This window comes from Choloepus didactylus, chromosome 7, assembly GCF_015220235.1.
Source record: "Choloepus didactylus isolate mChoDid1 chromosome 7, mChoDid1.pri, whole genome shotgun sequence".
Taxonomy (NCBI): domain Eukaryota; kingdom Metazoa; phylum Chordata; class Mammalia; order Pilosa; family Megalonychidae; genus Choloepus; species Choloepus didactylus.
The window spans coordinates 27,976,014-27,996,794 of record NC_051313.1 but is presented as its reverse complement, the minus strand read 5'-3'; the positions used below and the strand labels follow the sequence as shown (position 1 = coordinate 27,996,794).

Here is a 20,781-nt window from a genome sequence, read left to right as displayed (position 1 = left end):
GTTGTTCATTTTAAAAGAAAGAAGAATAAACATTTGAGTTTCTATTTTCTTTCCAATCTCAGTTACTCTTACAAGAAAATCTAATCAACAAATATGCATTCCTAATTACATTTAATTTCTTTTGGTACTCTTGTTGAGCCTATTATTTTTACTCTAGAGAACAGTATATTTCATTTAGTAGCATGCTCACAAATCCTTCACTAATCAGCCAATCCCTTAGTGACCAAAAATGTGCAACTTTAAAAAGCACTGCTCCCAACTAATATCAAAATAATAAGCCTTGAAACACAAATTTTTTTTATCCAAATAACTACTTAATCATATATACCTATTTAGTTGCTTAAAAGCTGTTTTCACATTTTATAATTAACAATGAAATGGCAAATAATAGTAACAACATAGTGAAATATACTTAAGGCACAAAATGGTTTAGCTCAAATATGCAGCCATTAGAAAGGCATTTCTAAATTAGAAAATTTAAGAAAAATAACATTACTATTCAGAAATTCCTGTTTTTATTAAATATATTTGCTATATTAAATATATTTGTATGAAGTTTCCAATTGATACATATAGTTACAATATTCTTCCTTTTAATCACTAAATTGGTGGAGTAGGGTCTGGTATTATATGTCCTTCCAATAGTCTTTGGTAGTCCATTTTAAGGATATATGTTAGGGATCCATAAACAACTGGAGGTATTACAGAATATACACTGTACTAATCAATAGTAGAATGGTCAAAAGAAGCCCTCAGGATATACATATTTCTCCCTGGCTTGGATTTTATAAGAATAGAAAAAATGGATTACTGAGCTCACAATAAATATTCAAGCACTGATTTCAACTAGAATTAAAAGTTTTGTGATTTAAGGTTCCCAGAAATATTTCAGCTACATAGAGTAAGAGTAGAATTGGCTGAGAAAGAGTTTTCCTTTCCCTTGCATGCAATTCCTTGCTATATTCAGACTTCTTACCAACTTCTAGAAATCTAAAACTCAACAGGTTATTATTAGCGGCACCACAGTAAACTGATATAAGTAAATGGAATGAATGACATAAGGTTTCTTCAAAATAATTATGGAAGCATATCTCATAATGTCAAGAATAAATATTATCTAATTAAGAGGAAAAGATTTCCAGAAGGGCAAAATCAAGGAATGCCAGGATAGTTTCCTATTAAGAAATCCTTCAATATAGCTCATAAAGGAGTCAGATAAGACTCAAGATCAAGATAATTATTCTGGTTTGCTAATGCTGCCTTTTTGCAAAATACCAGAAATGGAGTAGCTTTTATAAAGGGGGTTTACTTGGTTACAAATTACAGTCTTAAGGACATAAAGTGTCCAAGGTAAGGTATCAACAATAGGGTACCTTCATTGGTGAAAGGCCATTGGCATCCAGAAAACCTCTGTTAGCTAGGAAGGCACATGGCTGATGTCTGTTTGCTCCCGGGTTATGTTTCAAAATGGTGTTCTCCAAAATGTTTCTGGACTTCTGTCTTTCTTAGCTTCTCTGTCTCAGTCTCTGTTCATCTTTGCTTGTTCTCCCAGGGTGTTTCTCTCTAAGTAACTGGAGGTCCTCTCTTGGCTTCTCTGGGGCAAACTCCGGACTAGTGAAAGTCTACTTTCAATGGCCATCCCCAAAAATCTCTGTAAGCTGCAGCAGCAAGCTCCTTCTGTCTGAGCTCTTATATGGGGCTCTAGTAAACTAAACAAGGCCCACACTGAATGGGCTTGGCCACATATCCATGGAAATTACCTAATCAGAGTTGTCACCTACTGTTGGATGGGTCACATCTCCATGGAAACAACTTAATCCAACATTCCCACCTAATCAACACTAATATGTCTGCCCCCAAAAGACTGCATCAAAGAACATGGCTTTTTCTGGGGTATATAATATATCCAAACTGGCACCATAATCTTAATCATAAAGGCACTTGACAAAATTAAACATTCTCACTTGATTAAAAGAAAGGCAACAAAACTCAAAACTTTATAAACCAATACCAGAAGGATTCTCCTGTGGCATGACATGGAAGAATTTTCTCCAATAAATAGCTACTACTTAATTGTGAATGCTGGATAATTTTCCAATAAATCAAGTCTAAAATAGTAAACCATTTGTATGTAGAATTACTCTGGAATAACTAGATAATTTAACAAAAAATGAAGAAACAAAGTACATGATTATTAGAAAGTTGGAAAAAACAAGAAAATTAACACCAGTCTAGAAAACATGCCTATGTGTAATGAATATCAAAAAGTTAATGACTTTATTAACAACAACCAAAGGGAAAATAAAACTGAAAAAGAGATCTCAAGCTACTTTAACTAGAAATATCTGCAATGAGAAATACATCATAAATTGAAAAACTTACTATGTTTCTTGATGAGAAGATGGAGTTTAGTAAAGACACAATTTTTCTGAGAGTAATTCACAGTTTAACATAATAGTAATCTAATTTCACTTAAATTCAAATCCTAGATTTGAACTGGGAAAAATTATCTTAACATATATCTTAAGGAATCAGTAGGTAAAAATACCTAAAATAACATTTTGGGGGGATTGGAAAGTAATGATAGACCCACTCTTAACTAATATCAAGGCATATTATCAAGGTACAATAAGTAAAATAAATATAACTCAGTAACCAAAAGATTTGGTTAGTAGGAGCTACTTTTAAGAATATATAGAGATCAATAAGAAAAACATTAAAGTAGGTAGACAAACATTTAAGTAGAAAATTCAACCAGTTAACAAAATTATGGACATATAATCAATCTTGCTAATGTTCAAAGAAACAAAAAATTTACTTGAAGAAACAATTTTCACCTTTTAAATTAATGATTAGTTTTGAAAAAGCCAAATACCAAGTCCTGAAGAATAGAAACTCTTTTCATTTCTGGTAGGAGAGCAAAATCAAAGCAATTTGACAACAAACAACAGGAGACTTAAAATTGTTCAGTCTTTTGATTAAATGTTTTTAACTTCTTGGATTCCGACATAACAATTTAACTCTAGAATCAGAGAAAGCTTTAAGCTCCCAAAGATGATTCTTAGCCTGATTATAACATAGTGGAGAAACAATCTACACCTCTACCAATGAAGGATGGGCTCTGCTTAGGACCACAAAGGTTGTATGCTGCACAACTCCAGGCCCAGAATAAATCACTGGACCTTCCCACATCTTCAAACATGTCACCATAAAAATGTCTGTGCATGATGCTTTCTCTCTGAAATAATTTTCAAGAAGAATCAAACTTTTCCTGTAAACCACAAATTAATTGTCATTTAAATTTTCATAGAAGTTGATGAACATTTTTAATCAAGGAAGGAGAGTTACTGCATCCTTGATGCTGAGTAGAAATCAACAAAATCCCAGTGATATGTACACACAGATGGCTAGACTCACAAACTAAAATCATCATTGTACCTCAACAAAACTAGATAATATTACACGCCATGGATTCCCCAGAATGCTAAGAAAAACTGAACATACAAGTATTAACACTTTTAATTCCTCCGGGCTTTTATAAGACTATCTGAAATATTAGTTACAAAGATTTTCTTATGGCACATGAAATACTTATGTCAAAATAGCAAGTAAATAAAAATCAAGACAAATTTATTTGACATCATCATCAATCATATTTATGAATTTAAAATGAATTTTTGAATAGCTGTGTAAAGAAAAAAGAAAGAACAGAAATATAAGTGTTAGGGTTCCTGACCTTGAGCAGCTGAAAAACAATAGATAATTACTTTTTCTTTCCTTTATCTATCTTTCTTTGTATTCCGAATTTTCCAACAGAGATCCCCAAATTCCAAAACAGCACAAACTCAGGCTGAGGCACAGCTTAATCAGCTGGGATTTCTTGTTAGATAAGACACAGTGTCTCACACTAGACATTCAGGGTGTTGACAGGAATTCTTGACCCATGTTACTTCACTTAATCGTTACATGAGCTGTATGAGGCAGATATTATTATCCCCATTTACAAAGCCTACATATCATGGACTTTCAGAAAGTCTATTCCTTGGAATGGCTAAATCTCAACTAGAAATCTGTGAATACCAAGGATCTACTATAAAGGAAATCTGTATTCTAATAGGAGTGGGGGGAAACCCCAGTTTGGGATTTTTAAACACACAAAAAGATACGGATACTTACAGAAATTATTTTATTAATTGAAATGTATCTCCTATATGTGAGGAGAATGTAACTTTCTTTAAAGACACTGAGATCTGGGAGTTGAAGAAACGTTTTTCCCTGGATTACCTGTGATGGTGCAAAACCAGACATGTGGAAAGCTGAAAACACAAGTGGCACCTCAGCCTTCAGCAGCATTTCAACATAGTGAGCACTGCAAAAATATATCGGATGGATACCAGATTCTATAGTGTCCATAGGTAAGTACCTCTGCACAAAAGAGAGAAACTGACAATTAATGAAATGCAACTAATTTAAAATAATCAAGACATATATTTATCTAAATCTTTTTCCTCTGCATTGAATTGCTGCTTCAAAATTAATGTGGTGTCATAACAAATTATTGAAAATATTGTAATCACGTAAATTAAAAAGTGAGAATGTTAAATACTGCAGAACAAATAAATCTAAATAAAGGCAGTGTTGTATACCTTCCAAAACATGGAAATAAAAACTTTGTAGTTTTGGGAACTTAACTCCCTTGTGGAATGATAGGGAGGGGCATTGCATGAAACAATAAATAAATGTATGAATGAGTGAATGAGCGATAAATGCTTTACATTTTAATACTAAGTATATTTCAATGCTCTTCATATTCTTGGCTTTGGCCAGTGATTTCATAATGTAGAAAGGTGTTAGCTTTGTCTGTCATTGGGGGTATTTGCCTAGCCCCTTTTTCTAAGTTGATGTTATAAAACCCAAATCTGAACTTGATTACTTGTAGAATTAATTAATCTAAGAAGCATATATAAAAGCAAAAATCAACTTATAAAAAGTTTTAATTTTCAATGCAAACTCAGGTAATAATTTAATTTTCTGAATACATGTATAAGAATTCTACATATTAGGCAATGATTCTTATACAGTATACTTTCTGTGTTGCATTGAAAACAATATCTATAGAGTAGGCTAAGAGAAAAAGACACTAGACTTAATTACATTTACAAAGAAAAAAATCCATTATTATGTAGTGAATTCCCAAAGATAAGTCAAGAGTTCTTCTATTCATATAGATTATACTCTTTTGGAAGAAATGATGCCATACTTTTTAGTGACCAACACAGCTCCTATCACCAAGCCTTACATAGAGTAGCTGCTCCATATATTATTGACAGACAAGAAAAGATATCTTGATTGCACATTATAATTGTGGTATACTCATTCATAATAAAAATTGTATTAATCAGTCTACTATCTGCCATTTCATAGCTCTAATTTACAGTAAATATTATTCATAATACCAGATCAATAATTGCAGCTCCAAGCCACATGAATATAGCAAATGTTCTTCTGAATCATCACATGATCAATATATTTGGTATAATTTTAGTGTTTTGAGATATTTTGTATAGTTACAACTCTCTGAAAGGATGCTCTTTATTATCCAGAGTAGAAGATTGGGTAGAACACATGCAGGGTAATAGCATTTAATATACATCTAATATTTAAATTAACACAAACTATGTTAAAATGAAATTGTGAATAAAAATTATCGGTAAGAACTATGACTAGTGAGATATTAGAAAATGACATCATAATAGGAAAACTTTATAAAATTTATAAAACAATGCTCTTCAGGATATTTTACTTTAGTGATTAAAAATGAAACATATTTGCTTAAAAATGAAACATAGCTATGGCAATCTTTTAGTCTTTATCTTCCACTTTAGGTAGTTTTGATGAGTCATTTTATTCCTGACACTAAGAAAAATCTACTTTTTTCTTTTTATGAAAATTAAAGACCCATTAGAAAGATGTGAAACTTTCCAATCCAATCCAAACTGATCCAAACTGATTTAATCCAATCCAGTTCAGTCCAGTCCATCTCTGGGAACCCACAGGCAAAGGACGGGCCAAGCTTTACTGGCAATGTTGTAGTTAATTTGTGCATTGTGTTCATAATGTCAGGGGTAAACAGAAAACTGTGGAGACAGTTTTCAAAACTGGGAACCTATAACTCAAGAAAACATAAATCTCTCCTCTCAGAAAAAGAAGCATGAAAAAATGGAATCTTCACATATGAATAAGATTTAAAGTCATATACAAAAAGGAGAAGGAGCTTATGTATCTCTTTCCTACAAGGGACTGGTCAGATGATTTCCTTTTTTTTGAATAAACAAAAGCAAAACTCTTCATTGTCATACAAATATACAGCACAAAGTTTCCCATGTAACCACTTTCAAGTGTACAATTTAATAATATTAATTATATTCACAATATTGTGCTATCATCACTCGTATCCATTATTCCTATGCATAACCTCAAACAAAATTATTCACCATTAAGCTTCCTTTCCTCCCAATACAACCCCCTCTCCACAGCCCCCAATAACCTATAAACAACCCTCTGGCTCTATGAAGTTTGATCTTTTTTGGTATTTCATACAACAGTTGTCTTTTTCATTCTGGCGAATTTCATTCAACATGATGTCTTCAAGGTTTGTCAATGTTGTAGCAAGTCTAATAATGTCATTCTTTATATGGCTGATTAATACTCAATTATACGGCTATATCACATTTTGTTTATCACTTTTTTTTTTTGTGGACACTTAGGCTGCTTCCACCTTTTGGTTATTGTGAATAATGCCAAACTTGGTGTACAAATATCTGTTTGAATCCCTACTTTCAATTCTTGTGGGTATATACCAAGAAATGGGGTTTCTAAGTCATATGGTAATTCTATGTTCAACTTTCTGAGGAACTGCCAAACTAAGTTCTACAGTGACTGCACTATTCTACAGTGCCACCAGCAATGTATAGGGGTTCCTATTTTCTGCATCCTTGCCAAAATTTATTATATTCTTTTTTTCTAATAATAGTTATCCTAGTGGGTGTAAAGGGATAAAGTAGGAGTGCAACTTTGAGAAATTATAGTTAAAAATGATTCACATAAACAACAGAGAAAATAAATAAAACCAAAAGTTGGTTCTTTGAGATCAACAAGACTGACAAGCCCCTGGCTAGACTGACAAAATAAAAAAGAGAGAAGAACCAAATAAAATAATAAATAAGAGAGGTGACATTACTATGGATCACAAAGAAATAAAAAAAATTATAAGAGCATATTATAAACAACTGTATGCCAACAAACCAGATAATATAGAGGAAATGGACAATTTCCCGGAAACATATTAACAACCGAGACTGACCAGAGAAGAAAAACAAGACCTCAACAAACCAGTCACAAGCAAGGAGATCCAATTAGTCATCAAAAAGCTTCCCACAAATAAATGCCCAAGGCCAGATGGTTTCACAGGGGAATTCTATCAAACTTTCCAGAAAGAACTGACACCAATCTTACTGAAACTCTTTCAAGAAACTGAAGAAAACGGAACACTACCTAACTCCTTTTATGAAGCTAACATCACTCTAATATCAAAACCAGGTAAAGATTCTACAAAAAAGGAAAACTACAGGCCAATCTCCCTAATGAATACAGACACAAAAATTCTCAACAAAATACTTGCAAATCAAATCCAAAGACACATTAAAAAAAATCATACACCATGACCAAGTGGGGTTCATTCCAGGCATGCAAGGATGGTTCAACATAAGAAAATCAATCAACATAAATATAATACATTAACAAATCAAAAGGGAAAAATCAAATGATCACCTCAATAGAGTCTGAAAAGCATTCGACAAAATCCAGAATCCTTTTTTGAAAAAAAAAAAAAAACACTTTAAAAGGTAGGAATTGAAGGAAACTTCCTCAATATGAAAAAGGGCATATATATGAAAAACTCACAGCTAGCATAGTACTCAACGGCGAGAAACTGAAAGCCTTCCATCTAAGATCAGGAACGAGACAAGGATGCCCGTTGTCACCACTGTCATTCAACATTGTACTAGAAGTGCTAGCCAGAGAAATCTGGCAAGACAAAGAAATAAAAGGCATCCAAATTGGAAAGGAAGAAGTAGAACTGTCATTCTTTGCAGATGATACGATCTTATATTTGGAAAACCCTGAGAAATCAATGACACAGCTACTTGACCTAATAAGCAAATTTAGCAATGTAGCAGAATACAAGATTAATGTATGTAAGTCAGTAATTTTCCTATCCACCAGAAATGACCTAAATGAAGAGACAATCAAGAAAAAAGATGCCATTCTCAATAGTAACTAAAAAAATCAAGTACCTTGGAATAAACTTAACCAAAGACATAAAAGACCTTTACATAGAAAACTACATAACTTTATTAAAAGAAATAGAAGGGGACCTAAAAAGATGGAAAAATATTCTGTGTTCATGGATAGGAAGGCTAAGTGTTGTTAAAATATCAGTTCTACCCAAAGTCATCTACGGACTCAAAGCAATTCCAATCAAAATTCTAAAAACTTACTTTGCAGACTTGGAAAAGCTAGTTATCAAATTTATTTGAAAGGGAATGATGCCTCAAATTGCTAAAAAAATTCTAAAAAAGAAAACGAAGCGGAGGACTTACACTTCCTGACTTTGAAGCTTATTATAAAGCCACATAGTCAAAACAGCATGGTACTGGAACAAAGATAGACATATTGATCAATGGAATTGATTTGAGAATTCAGAGATAGAACCCAGATCTATGGTTAACTGATCTTTGATAAAGCTCTCAAAACTAATGAACTGGGATATAACAGTCTCTTCAACAAACTGGGCTAGGAGAGCTGGATATCCATATCCAAAAGAATGAAAGAGTACCCCTACCTCACACCCTACACAAATATTAACTCAAAGTGGATTAAAGACCTCAATATAAGAGACAGTACCATAAACTTCCTAGAAGATAATGTAGGGAGACATATTTAAGACCTTGAATTAGGAAGTCGCTTCTTAGACCTTACATCCAAAGCAAAGCAACAAAAGAAAAAACAGATAAATGAGAACTCCACAAGATTAAAAGCTTCTGTACCTCAAAGGAATTTGTCAAAAAGGTGAAGAGGCAGCGAACTGAATGGGAAAAATTATTTGGAAACCATGTATTGACAACAGACTGATATCTTGCATATATAAAGAAATCCTACAACTCAATGACAATAGTACAAACAACCCAATTATAAAATGGGCTAAAGATATGAAAAGACATTTCTCTGAAGAGGAAATACAAATGGCCAAAAAATACATGAAAAATGTACAAGTTCACTAGCTATTAGGGAGATGCAAATTAAGACCACAATGCAGTATCATCTCATACCAACTGGAATGGCTGCCATTAAACAAACAGGAAATTACAAATGCTGGAGAGGATGTAGAGAAATTGGAACTCTTATTCATTGTTGGTGGGACTGTATAATGGTACAACCACTCTGGAAGACAGTCTGGCAGTTTCTTAGAAAACTAGATATTGAATTACCCTTTGATCCAGAAATTTCACTTCTCGGTACATACCCAAAAGATCTGAAAGCAGTGACATGAACAAATATTTGCACACTGATGTTCATAGCAATATTATTCACAATTGCCAAGAGACAGAAAAAATCCAAATGTCCTTCAACAGATGAGTGGATAAACAAAATGTGGTATATACACACAATGGAATACTAGGTGGCAGTAAGAAGGAACAAGGTCGTGAAACATATGACTACATGGATGAACCTTGAAGACATAGTGCTGAGTGAAATAAGCCAGGAACAAAAAGAGAGATATTGTATATTACCACTAATGTGAACTCTGTGAAAAATGTAAAATAAATGTTTCATATTGTAGAATGTAGGGGACCTAGCAATAGACAGCAAATAGTGAAAGGGCAAAGATAATCTAGTAAGAACAGATAAGTTACGGGAGATAATTTAAATGTTATGGGAATGCTCAGGAACGACTATGGTTTGTTAATTTTGGGGGGTTATGGTAGAAACATGTTGGAAGCAATGCAGTTATTTTAGGTTATTTGTTTTTCTTATTCCTTTGTTCAGTTATGGTTTGTTAATTTTCTTGGGATATGGTAGGAACATGTTGGAAGCAATGTAGTTATTTTAGATTATTTGTTTTTCTTATACCTTTATTTTGGTTTTGTTTGAAATGTTTTTTATTGTTTGTTTTTTAATTTTTTGATAAATAAAGTTAAAAAAAAAAACCCTAAAAGTTAAAAAACAAAAAAACAATCTTTAAAATAAAGTTTCTCCAAGGTCAAAGTCTGGGGATCCTATCTTGACTAACTCCATTGAATCTTCAAAGCACTGACTTTGGGTGAGGTTAAAAAAAAATGATTCACATAGAGATATTAGAGAGTGTCATAATCTGAACACAAAAGTAGGATTGTGAAGACTAATGGAGTGCAGATATCATTACTTTAAAATACTTGACATGAAAATGTATGATTGGACTCAAAATCCTTACCCATTATCAAAAAGAATTTTCATCATTACATTTGTAAATGGAAAAGAGATGAAGAGCTGTAAGATTTAAAAATTGAAGTATAATTTAAAGGGACAGAAATATTCAAATTCAGATTAACAGCAGAAAAATAGTTTAATTAACTAAAGGAAAAACCAATACATAGTCTTTTGACATGTGCTTCCTCCTGTTCATGTGAACAAAATTTGTCATGATGGTGAAGAGGAAGAACTGGAAAATCTTATGCAGAATTTCACAGAGCTATTTGAAGCATACAATTCTAACATTTCAAAATTTAATGTATTCCTTAATGCTTTGTTTTTATTTTTCTTACTATAATTATACACTTTAGGGAACTTGTAATAAATGTTTTCATCTAATTCCAAATAGTTACCCTCAGTCCCCTTAGCTTATCCTTGGGTGCCATGTAATTGCACTGTCCATGTGTGAAATGTCATGGAAAAGGTTTGGGAAGCATTATCATAGCTTATAAGAGTAGGCAGTTTACTGAAGTTTAAGATCTTAACATAAATGCAATTTAATTAATTAGAACAAATTAAACAGAAACATTAACAAATTAATTGGGGGATACACTTAACTCTAAACTAACCACTGAGATTTCATGGGACTAGTACAATCCTTTCAAATACGTTACAGTACCTTAAACAAAACTCAGCATACAACTCCAAACTATTTTAGCCAAACTCTGATTCTTGAGGGAACATTCTATATTCCACATTAAGTAATACCATCAAAATGGCAAATCTGCCTCCATTTCTGACTCATTCAGAAAATGAGTCTTTTCCTTCCTGTATAGAAAATGGCTGCAATTTCTACTGAATAAATGATTTTCTTATATTGTAATTTTAAACATCGAGAGAGTCTTTCTAACAAAGCAACAAAAATATTCATTTAATAGTTCTCTTTTTACATATAGAATTTAATTATTGTAATTTGCTAAATGACAAGTTTAAAATTTAATAATGCTTCTATCATCATTATATCTTTTCATTCAGTTACCATTAGATAAGACACCAGTATTTGGGAAAATGTCAAATCTATATTTTCAAATAGAATCAGACAGATAAAAGCATTCAGTTAGAAATAAATACAAATTGTTACAGGGCCCTTAAAAATAAAATAATAATATATTAGTGAATTAAAAATATAACCTTCCTTAAAATTACAAACTCTATTTTAAAAACAGACTAAAAAGGCTTACAGAAATATGTAGTCTTGGCAACCAAAGGAAAGCAGAGGTCAGAAGCCTGGAGAACTGCTGAAGAAATTGAAATGTTTTCTCTTTGTCCCCCAACATTATCATGAACATAGAAGACACAAACCAGTCATGGCCAGCATAACTCCCTTGCAGACAAACTGAAAAATATAGTTAAGGAACTTTTACATATTTTATCTTTCAAGATGAAATATAAGAATACCATAAATATTCATTTCCAGTGTCTCTTTCAGGAAAGAGACAAATGGTACTCAGTCCTCATTTTGTCTGCAATCAATTTACAAGCTATTGAAGTAAAAGGAAGCTATCGTTAATGAAAAAATGATGTCATTTATCCAGTAACTATTTTAATGTAATGTTCTTTTATATGTCTAAGGCAGGCTAATGTCACTAGCAACTGGAGGAAAACTGCTGACATAGTGAGAATGCCCTTGTTCAAGTGTTTAACACACCAGAACCACCCTTCCTCTAGTTGAGGTTTCCTGCTCAATGACTAGCAGAACCAAACACTTTTAGAATTCAGTAACACAAATGGCTTGTGTACATTTTTTTCTTCACATCAAATCCCATTTCTGAAAGATAATCATTTCAAATGAAGTGATAAATTAATGTGCAATCTTACTTAGTCTAGATTTTCTAAACTTATTTTTAAAACTTTCTTAGTTATGTCTGATAATATATTCTAATAACTTTAAATATTTAAAGATTCAATAATACAAATCTGATAATTATGATCCAATTTACTAAAATGTATATTTTAAATAGAGAATAAATTACTATATTATAAGGATATATCATAACAAATAAATCACTAATATAAGTTAAAGAATTATTTTATTATAAATGTGTTAAGGTATCCCATCAAAGAATTGTGAAAAATATATGAAGGAAGTTCAAACAATATGAATCCACTCAAAAAGGATATGAAGAGAAGATTTTATGGGAACTTGCTGCTGTTTCAGGAATCTCTTACAGTGCTTCAAAACCAAAGTAAGATCATTTTCTGCACCATTTTGTAACAGGTTGAGGAATTTTCCATACCTACATTAAAAGCACACAAAAACATATAAAATGAAAAATATGAGGCCCTGCATTGCAAATTCATTTATTTGAAATCCACTGAAGTGTATTCCTTTTGAGATCTCAAGGTTTTAAGTCTTTAAATGTCTACTTAGTATAATAAGCTAATACAGAACACACAGGAAAAACTGAGGAACCCTTAAAATGTATTTCTGATAATTGTGATATATTTGGATTTTTAGCAACATTCATATGGTAAGTGCGGACAACTTGAAGATGAAACAGTAATGAAATAATAAAATTTAGATACCCACTTCTAGGGAAGTCTCAGACACTTGCTTAGTGGCCATCTTCCAGCCATCACTCACCCCTGCCTCCTTTTCTATTGCGTGTAGATGTTTCCATTCTGCAGCCCTGGGGAGATGTTAGGTCTAATGAAAAGACCCAACCAGACCTTAAACCTGGAACTTACAGGGCAAGAACTCACAGTGGCAGGTTCCCCTGGGTCAAATAAATATCCCATCCTTGGCAGCACAGATTGGTCTCTGTTCTCAGATGCAAAGTGGGGTGTGCAGAACTGCTAACCACCAACTGTGACCTGAGCAGTTGGCCTCCCCCAGGGACTGGCCATGATTGGATCTCTTCCCCTGCTCTTTTGGACTCTTTGTGCTGTGTAAGTAATAAAGTGGTCACTTGATGAATGTTTCTGTTATATCTGAGCTTGTGTTCCCATGACATATCACATAGCAACTCACTCCACACCCTCTAGATGAGTGTGATGTTTAACTTTACAGTTAGCTTGGCTAGGTTATGGTGCCCAGATGTTTGGTCAAACACTGGCCTACTTGTTAACTGTGGAGGTATTTTGTAGATGGATTAGGATCTATAATCAGTTGGCTTTAAGTAAAGGAGATTACCCTCCATAATGTGGGTCAACCTCACCCAATCTGTCGGAGGTTTTATCAGCAAGAATTTAGAGTTCCAGAGATGGAAGGAATTCTGCCTCAAGACTACATCCCCTATTCCATCCTGAGTTTCTACCATACCCCACAATCACACAAGACAATTCCTTTCAATAAATTTCTCTTTCCCTCTTCTCTCTCCCCCTCTCCCTTCCTCCATACAAACACATACACACACATTCCATTATTGCCGTTTCTATGGAGAACCCTAACCGATACAATGCATATTAGAAGACAACCATTACATTTTTAATCTAAAACTAAAACATGAAATGTTGATGGATTAGATTTAAAGAATGTTAAGTCTAGATGCAACTTTGGAGTCCATCTAGCCCAACTGTTTTCAGTGGGGGTGGTATTTCCCCAGGACCACTTGGAAATTTATAGGAACATTTTTGAGACTTCCACAGTGACTAGGAGGTGCTATCAGTACTTATGAGCAAGGACCAAGAGATTGGACGTGAGACAGTCCTTCACAATAACAATTTGAAAATGTCCTGCCCATTATGTGTGGATGAAAAATCTGTTTATAATTATCTGAACTTAATTCTGTTTTACATAGAATCATAAAGTGTTTTTTCTATATCTTAATAAAAACTGAATGCAATTATGTATGAATGAAGGAAAGATAGTGCTTAGTTTTGTTTAAAACCTAACTAAGACTTGTTCACCATTTTGGAAAATCACGTTGCAATGGCAGCATTGCTTGTAGTTTTTGAAGCACCAAAACAAAACCCTTGCCTTCTCTTTCCCTTTCCCTCCCTCCCTCTCTTCTTGGGAACTGGTTCAACTAGAGTACTGTCAATATACAACCAGTGCATCTGCAGGGGGCCCTAGGGAACCTGCAGCAGCCAGAATAGGAGGAAGAAGAGGAGGAGGAAAGGAGGCAGGCAGGCAGGAGCAGCGGGCGATGGGTGTGGCAAGCACACAGCCCTGGCCCAAGAAGCCCATGCCCCACCCGTGCCCCCAGGGCTTGCTCATGAGGCCTCTGCCAAGCAGGAGGAAGAAAAACCGAGGCATCTCCCTGAGACCCTTCACCCTCTGCCTGGCCGCAGTCCGCTGTCTGCAGAGTCAGGGAGCATCACTGTACACTCCCCAGTCCATCATCAACGCTACAGTGGAAGAAGACATTCTGCTCTTGAATACTCCTCCCATGGGGTGCCCACCATCGAATGGAAGTATACATCCAACTTGGGGTGTGCAGAAGATTGCAGAGTGGAAACCAGGGACTCAGGCCAACATCTCACAAAGCCACAAGGACAGAATCTGCACCTTCAACAATGGCTCCATTCAGCTTTTCAGTGTGGGTGTGAGAGATTCTGGCTACTATGTCATCACAGTGACTGAGCGCCTGGGGAGCAGCCAGTTTGGCACCATCATGCTGAATGTATCTGAGATCCTCTGTGAAGACCTCCACTTTGTCGCTGTCTTCCTTGCTTTGCTCACTGCTATGGCTGTTTGTTGATCAGCCCCATGTGGGTGTGCAATGAGTGTGTATATGAAGTCCAGAGGAAGAGAAGACACACTCAAAGAAAGTACAACTGAGGAGACTGAGCTGCCAGATGTTGCGTGTTAGCCAAGGCTGGTTCAATTACATTCCTACCTCAAGAGTAAAACATTATTTTCCAACAAAAGACGTAAACACAGCCAATCCACCCTACAGCCTCCAGTTGTCCTAACACATCAACCCATTTCTGATGGGACAGCAAGAAGTTAACAAATCTGACTGCATGGAGTTGAAGGTTATAGATTGAACATCAGTTCTAGCACTTACTCTAAGATCAAGGAGAAGAATACTTGAAACTTTGAGCCAGAGGCCTTGCTTGGCTGCAGCTTTAGGGCCATGTTGACCCATAACCAACAGCATAGTGCAGACACTGGCTGCTTGCTCACTACACTTTGCTCTAAACTGGGGACTCGCATGTTGGAGGAGCCCCTGTATCTGAGGCCAGATATCTCTGGACCTGCAAGTATGCAGCCAGCATTTGAACATGCTTTGTGCTCCTGTCTGCTCTGGAAACTGCTTGTGCCCTCCAAACCTCCATGTGGTGGCTCAGGACTGCTTCAGGAGCTATGGTTAAAAATTGGAGGATTTTAGACATTCTACTGCCTAAAAAGCAGGAGTAGACAGACAGAGAGGTGCTACTGTGTTGCAGTGAGTTGCTCTGAGTAGCGCAAGCCCCGGTGGCCTGAAGCTTTGGGGAGAGGAGCTCACTGAGTTCCTAAGGAACCAGTTTTGGGTTCAGGAATAAAGAAGAAATCATTTTTCTATTCTTCCATCATTCCAACATTAATTGGTTTTTCCCTCCCTTGGCCTCAAAGGCAGGCCAGTGTGAGTAAAAAAACAGCTCATTTTCACTACAGGCAGCATCTGGGTAATGCAATCTGTGTGAAAGATTAAGCCCCCATTGATTCTGACCTCAGTGACTTCAGTCTCAAGTCAGGCCCTTGCTCTCTCCTTACTGGGCTCACTTGGCCCTCACCTTCCTCATAAGGTATCACATGAAGCTTACTGCATAAACAGAGCTCATTGAGCAACTGTTCTTAAGAAACGCATGAGTGTTCTTCAAGCATCTGGAAAGCATCAAACACTGTACCATCAGAGTATTGGAAAGTGTTAAGATCCCCTGGGGTTCTGGGGCTTCCAGGTAAGATTGGGGACTGGACCCTGCACAGCTGGCCTTGGCCCTTATTCTATCCAGTTGCTGGTCACCATGTTTATTCAGAAAGTTTGCCCATCCCACTTCATTTAGCAGACTCTAAAACAGGCAAGAACTGTTTTCGATTCTCTTCCCTATCTCTCCAACATCCTCAGCTACAGATCTAAGCAAGGCACCACTCCAGTTATGATGGAAACCAAGGTTATCAGCTGTGTTCTCAGGGCTCAGTTGCAAATTCACCCATGCAAAGGAGAAGGGGTGTTAGAACATTACCTTCTCTTCTCCCTCTCCTTAGGTCCCCAGTGTCCATATCTTTTCTACTTCCTATGTGAGTTGTCTGGAAAAGTTGGTATGAGGCCTTTCCCTAAATAATGAATCCAGCACTTCAGGAAGGAATCTTTCAGTATATTTAGACATGAACTATCCGGTGATCTAGAGAAGGGCCCCAAAGACATTACTTGAGTTATGAAAAGGCAAGAGAGCAATTGGTCTGCACAACTAGTTTGTTGCTTTAGCACTGAACAGAAGGTGCTCACAAAGAACCCTCAGGCCACTCCCTCCTCTCTCACAGGCATGACTGTCCTCTTTGCCCAGCAGCAGTCAGAGGAACCCTTCCCCGTCCATGCTTGCATACTTCCTTATATCAGTCTCCAGTACCATGAAGGAACAGGGTGAGGGGTACTAGGGACAAAAGGGGAGCAAGGACAATATGGTTATTGCTCTGCTCTCTTAAACACAGACCGCCTACCAGCATGAAATGGATTTGGAGCTTGGTAGTTGTGGAAAATGTGCACCCTCTTTCACCCTACCTACTTTCCCAAGCTCTACCCCCAGCTTGTCAGAAGCCAGGTGGTAATCCTCATAATAAAAGCAGAAACAGAAAAGAATGCCCAGTGAGGACCCTTCACAGGCAAAATCAAATGTAAATTAAATTGTTCCCCCCAAGAAAATTTAATCAAAGGTTATTACATAAGAAACAAAAAAACAAAAAAACAAAAAACAAAACCCTCATCAGTCTGCATTTGGAGCTCGCATGTTTATAGTGATTCTACATAAAGGTGCCAGTTCTGTCTTATACTGTAGTTGTATCCAAGCATTTCATTATAAATCACCTTGTATTTCTGTCTTTCAAATAAGATACTATATTAAATTAAAAAAAACATGAGACTAGACAGCTTATATTATCTATGGATTCCATTTCAAAGCAGTTAGAGGGACACAACAAAATATTTGTAGAAAAAGGAGTATAGGATCATAAAACATAATCAAGAGAGTTATATGTCTTATGTTATACAGATGTGAGAGCTAGAATTAATATCATTTTCACCACAATGTTATGAATTTATTAAAATAATCTTTTTAGCTGTTTTCACATGCATCTTTCTTACACGTGATTCTGAAGATGATTCTGTAAGTTGAATGGGACTGTCAAGATTCCCATTTACCAAGCAAAAAAGGTTTGAAAAACTCAGTTCTTAACTTCCAGTCCACTGCTTTTTAGCTTGCTTATTCCTTTTGAAAATTGAATATTAAAAATTAAAATTATGATAATTTTCATTTATTAATTTTAACTTTTGCATCTATATTTAGAGTATTTCTATACTTATCACCATAGCTTAACAACTAGAAGTATTCATATTTTAGAAAATACTGTGATTGTGTTATAATATGCTAATTTTTACAATGTTATTTTGGAAAAAACCTGGTAGTCATACAGGCTTAAAGATACTGTAATTAGCTTCTGAAATAATAATGAACCATAACTGATTTACCTGCAGAGGTAATTTAATCATGCCCCAATATTTTTAAAAGCCAAGTTATTTCCTGAAAGATAGCTGCATTTAGAGTTTGCAAAATAGTTGGTTGCTAAATTAAATATTATTAAGCACATATCAGGCAGATAAAACAAAATCTAGAAATGCACAAGGGAGATATTTCCCTATAATGTACCTGACAGTCATTTTAATGCCAAGCTGCTGCACAGATGAAAGGCTTTCGTTCTTCATATTTGCATCAGTAGCTAAAAACAATAGAAAACTGGGTTATAAAAATGTATAAACATCTGTGTAATAATTTTTTAATTGAAAATTGATGAAAGCAATATTTTTGCATATATTAATGTGAATTTTGAAAACTGATGAATTTTTCTTTTAAGAGCTGTCAATTATATTTTTGAAAGGAATTAACAGGAAACATTTTACAAATAACTTTTCTCCTATTAAAAGCATTTAGAGCATACTACATACAAAACAACTAAAAGTTTTACAAAAATCTGCTTTGCTGGGCTCTCAGAACACAAAAGCTGTTAACCCAAAAAGTGGTCTAGAAATACTGTACTTTCATCAAGTAATACATATACAAGATTTTGAATTATAAATATATACAAGAATGTTTGTTTACTCCTTCCTGAAACTCATGTTTAAATCTTGAAGGAGAAATCAGCACTCTACTTATAATGAATGACAATGTATGAAGGTAGAGTGAAGTTCCTCTCTTCCTGTTGACTGGAATTTCTTTGTGAAGTAGGAGTTGTGATGATCTAGCAAAAGTGAAGAACGGGTTGTATGGTACAGAAGGCAGCAAGAGAGACTGAAAGTTTGGATTAATCCTTGAGAAAATTGAATGGACAAGCTTACAGTGAACACTCAGAAACATCCCTATATAGCACTGAGTGTCTAGTTGAGACTTTAAATTTTTGGCTGAAGAAACTGAAGTATACATACAAACACACATACAAATATACAAAATTAAGGGAATTGTCCAAAAGCACATAACTATCTAGTGACAGTAGGGACCAGAAGCTAGGTTTTCTGAAACATATAATATGAGTATTTTTGGGGTTTGTTTGTTTCTTCCCTCATTGCACCCTGGTGCATCTCATACTATCAGTATAATCTACTTCTCTTGTAGACTCATTCATTCAATTCAATGAATCATTTCTGGTATTGTAAATGTGGAGGACTGTGCCAGAAACTATGGAGGATAAAAGATAAATCAAACATCATGTCCTAAAGGAACTTACCATGTAGTGCCAGAGATAAAATGCATTTATAGGTGTTTTAAAATCCTAAGTGGAATAAGAGTGGTACAGATAAATGCTGTGTGAATGCAGAAAAGGTAGAGATTATTTCCACCTGGATAGGAAGAAGTGATTTAAATGGAATCTTATATATGGATTGACTTTGGATCTGCAGGAATAGGAAAGAACAAATTAAACTTCACTGCTATCAAACATCTTTTTAGCACTCTTAGAGTTAAGGTAAACAACTCATTCTAGTTTGTCTGGGACTTTCCTGGTTTTAGCACTGAAAGTCCCATAACCCCAGGACCTCTTTAAAATCCCAGGCAAACTTGGATGGTTGTTCACCCTATGAAGGGTGGCAGTTTTTGTGAAGAAAACAATAAAAACAAAAATAAAAAATATATATATAAATGCTTGGTTAATTCCTTGATAAGCTAAATCTGAGATTTACTTAGATTGGGATGAAACTTTAGCGATTTTGTTATGTTTTGGTTATAATGATGGAATTTTAGATATAGTTTATACAGCTTAGAGTCCCTGGTCATTTCTAACTCTTACTGTGCTAATAAATGTACCTTTTAGCCCTAGCGGAGGACACTACTTCTGCACTTTTCCTGGTAAGAGACCCTCATCCCCTAGCAACAGGTTAGGCAAGGGGGACTATTCAATATCATTCCAAAGTTTTCAAAGTGGAGTGAGGATGGAATTTTTTTCTCCTATTAATCACAGGGCTATGAAGTGCCCTTGGTCTCCAGTACAAAGGAATGACTCCAATATACAAAGAGAGGCAGAGAAAGAAGACAGACTCCTTGGGACAGCTGTATCCAATTTAGATGAGTCAATGATTTTGGCTCTTTTGCTACTTACAAGAAAAAAAAAAAAAGTTTTATTTGGATTTTGGTTAGTTGGTACCCAAAACAAATAAATTATTTTTATGTTCAAAAAAGTATGGTCAATTTTTAAAACTATCAAACATCATTCATATATTAATCATAATATCAAATTTTTAGTCTTATCAAGTACATGTATTTTATTCAGTCATAAGTAAACACAGATTTATCAATATCCATTACAACATAATCAGGTTAAATTCATATAGGTACTGACCAGGAAGATCTTTTTGTTTCATTACTTGAATCTGCACCTAGATGATCCTATATCTTATGCTAGATTATATCTTAGTTTTCCAAGTTTAAATATGTAATACTTTAGTGCTGCAGTGTTGGTGACATTGACTGATTTTGCATAATTAAAATAGTTTCAAGAAAATCAACACAAAAATTCTGACTTTATTCATCTCCACAATAACGGAATAGAGACTGTCTCCTATAAACTATTACAATGTGATATAA

General features: G+C 34.8%; 1 protein-coding gene and 1 pseudogene across 5 annotated transcripts in view; one reads left to right on the top strand and one right to left on the bottom strand.

The window, feature by feature from the left end:
* TBC1D32 (TBC1 domain family member 32) overlaps window positions 1-20,781 on the bottom strand; it is a 303,664-nt gene that overhangs the window by 19,743 nt on the left and 263,140 nt on the right. For all 5 annotated transcript variants that reach the window (XM_037843270.1, XM_037843266.1, XM_037843268.1 and 2 more), the window contains 4 exons: window positions 18,358-18,427; window positions 12,691-12,806; window positions 11,751-11,905; window positions 4,285-4,425 (listed from right to left, as the gene is read on the bottom strand). In XM_037843270.1, coding sequence (XP_037699198.1) covers window positions 4,285-4,425; window positions 11,751-11,905; window positions 12,691-12,806; window positions 18,358-18,427 — 482 coding nt within the window. The remainder of the gene's footprint in view (window positions 1-4,284; window positions 4,426-11,750; window positions 11,906-12,690; window positions 12,807-18,357; window positions 18,428-20,781) is intronic.
* LOC119539575 lies at window positions 14,727-15,323 on the top strand (annotated as a pseudogene).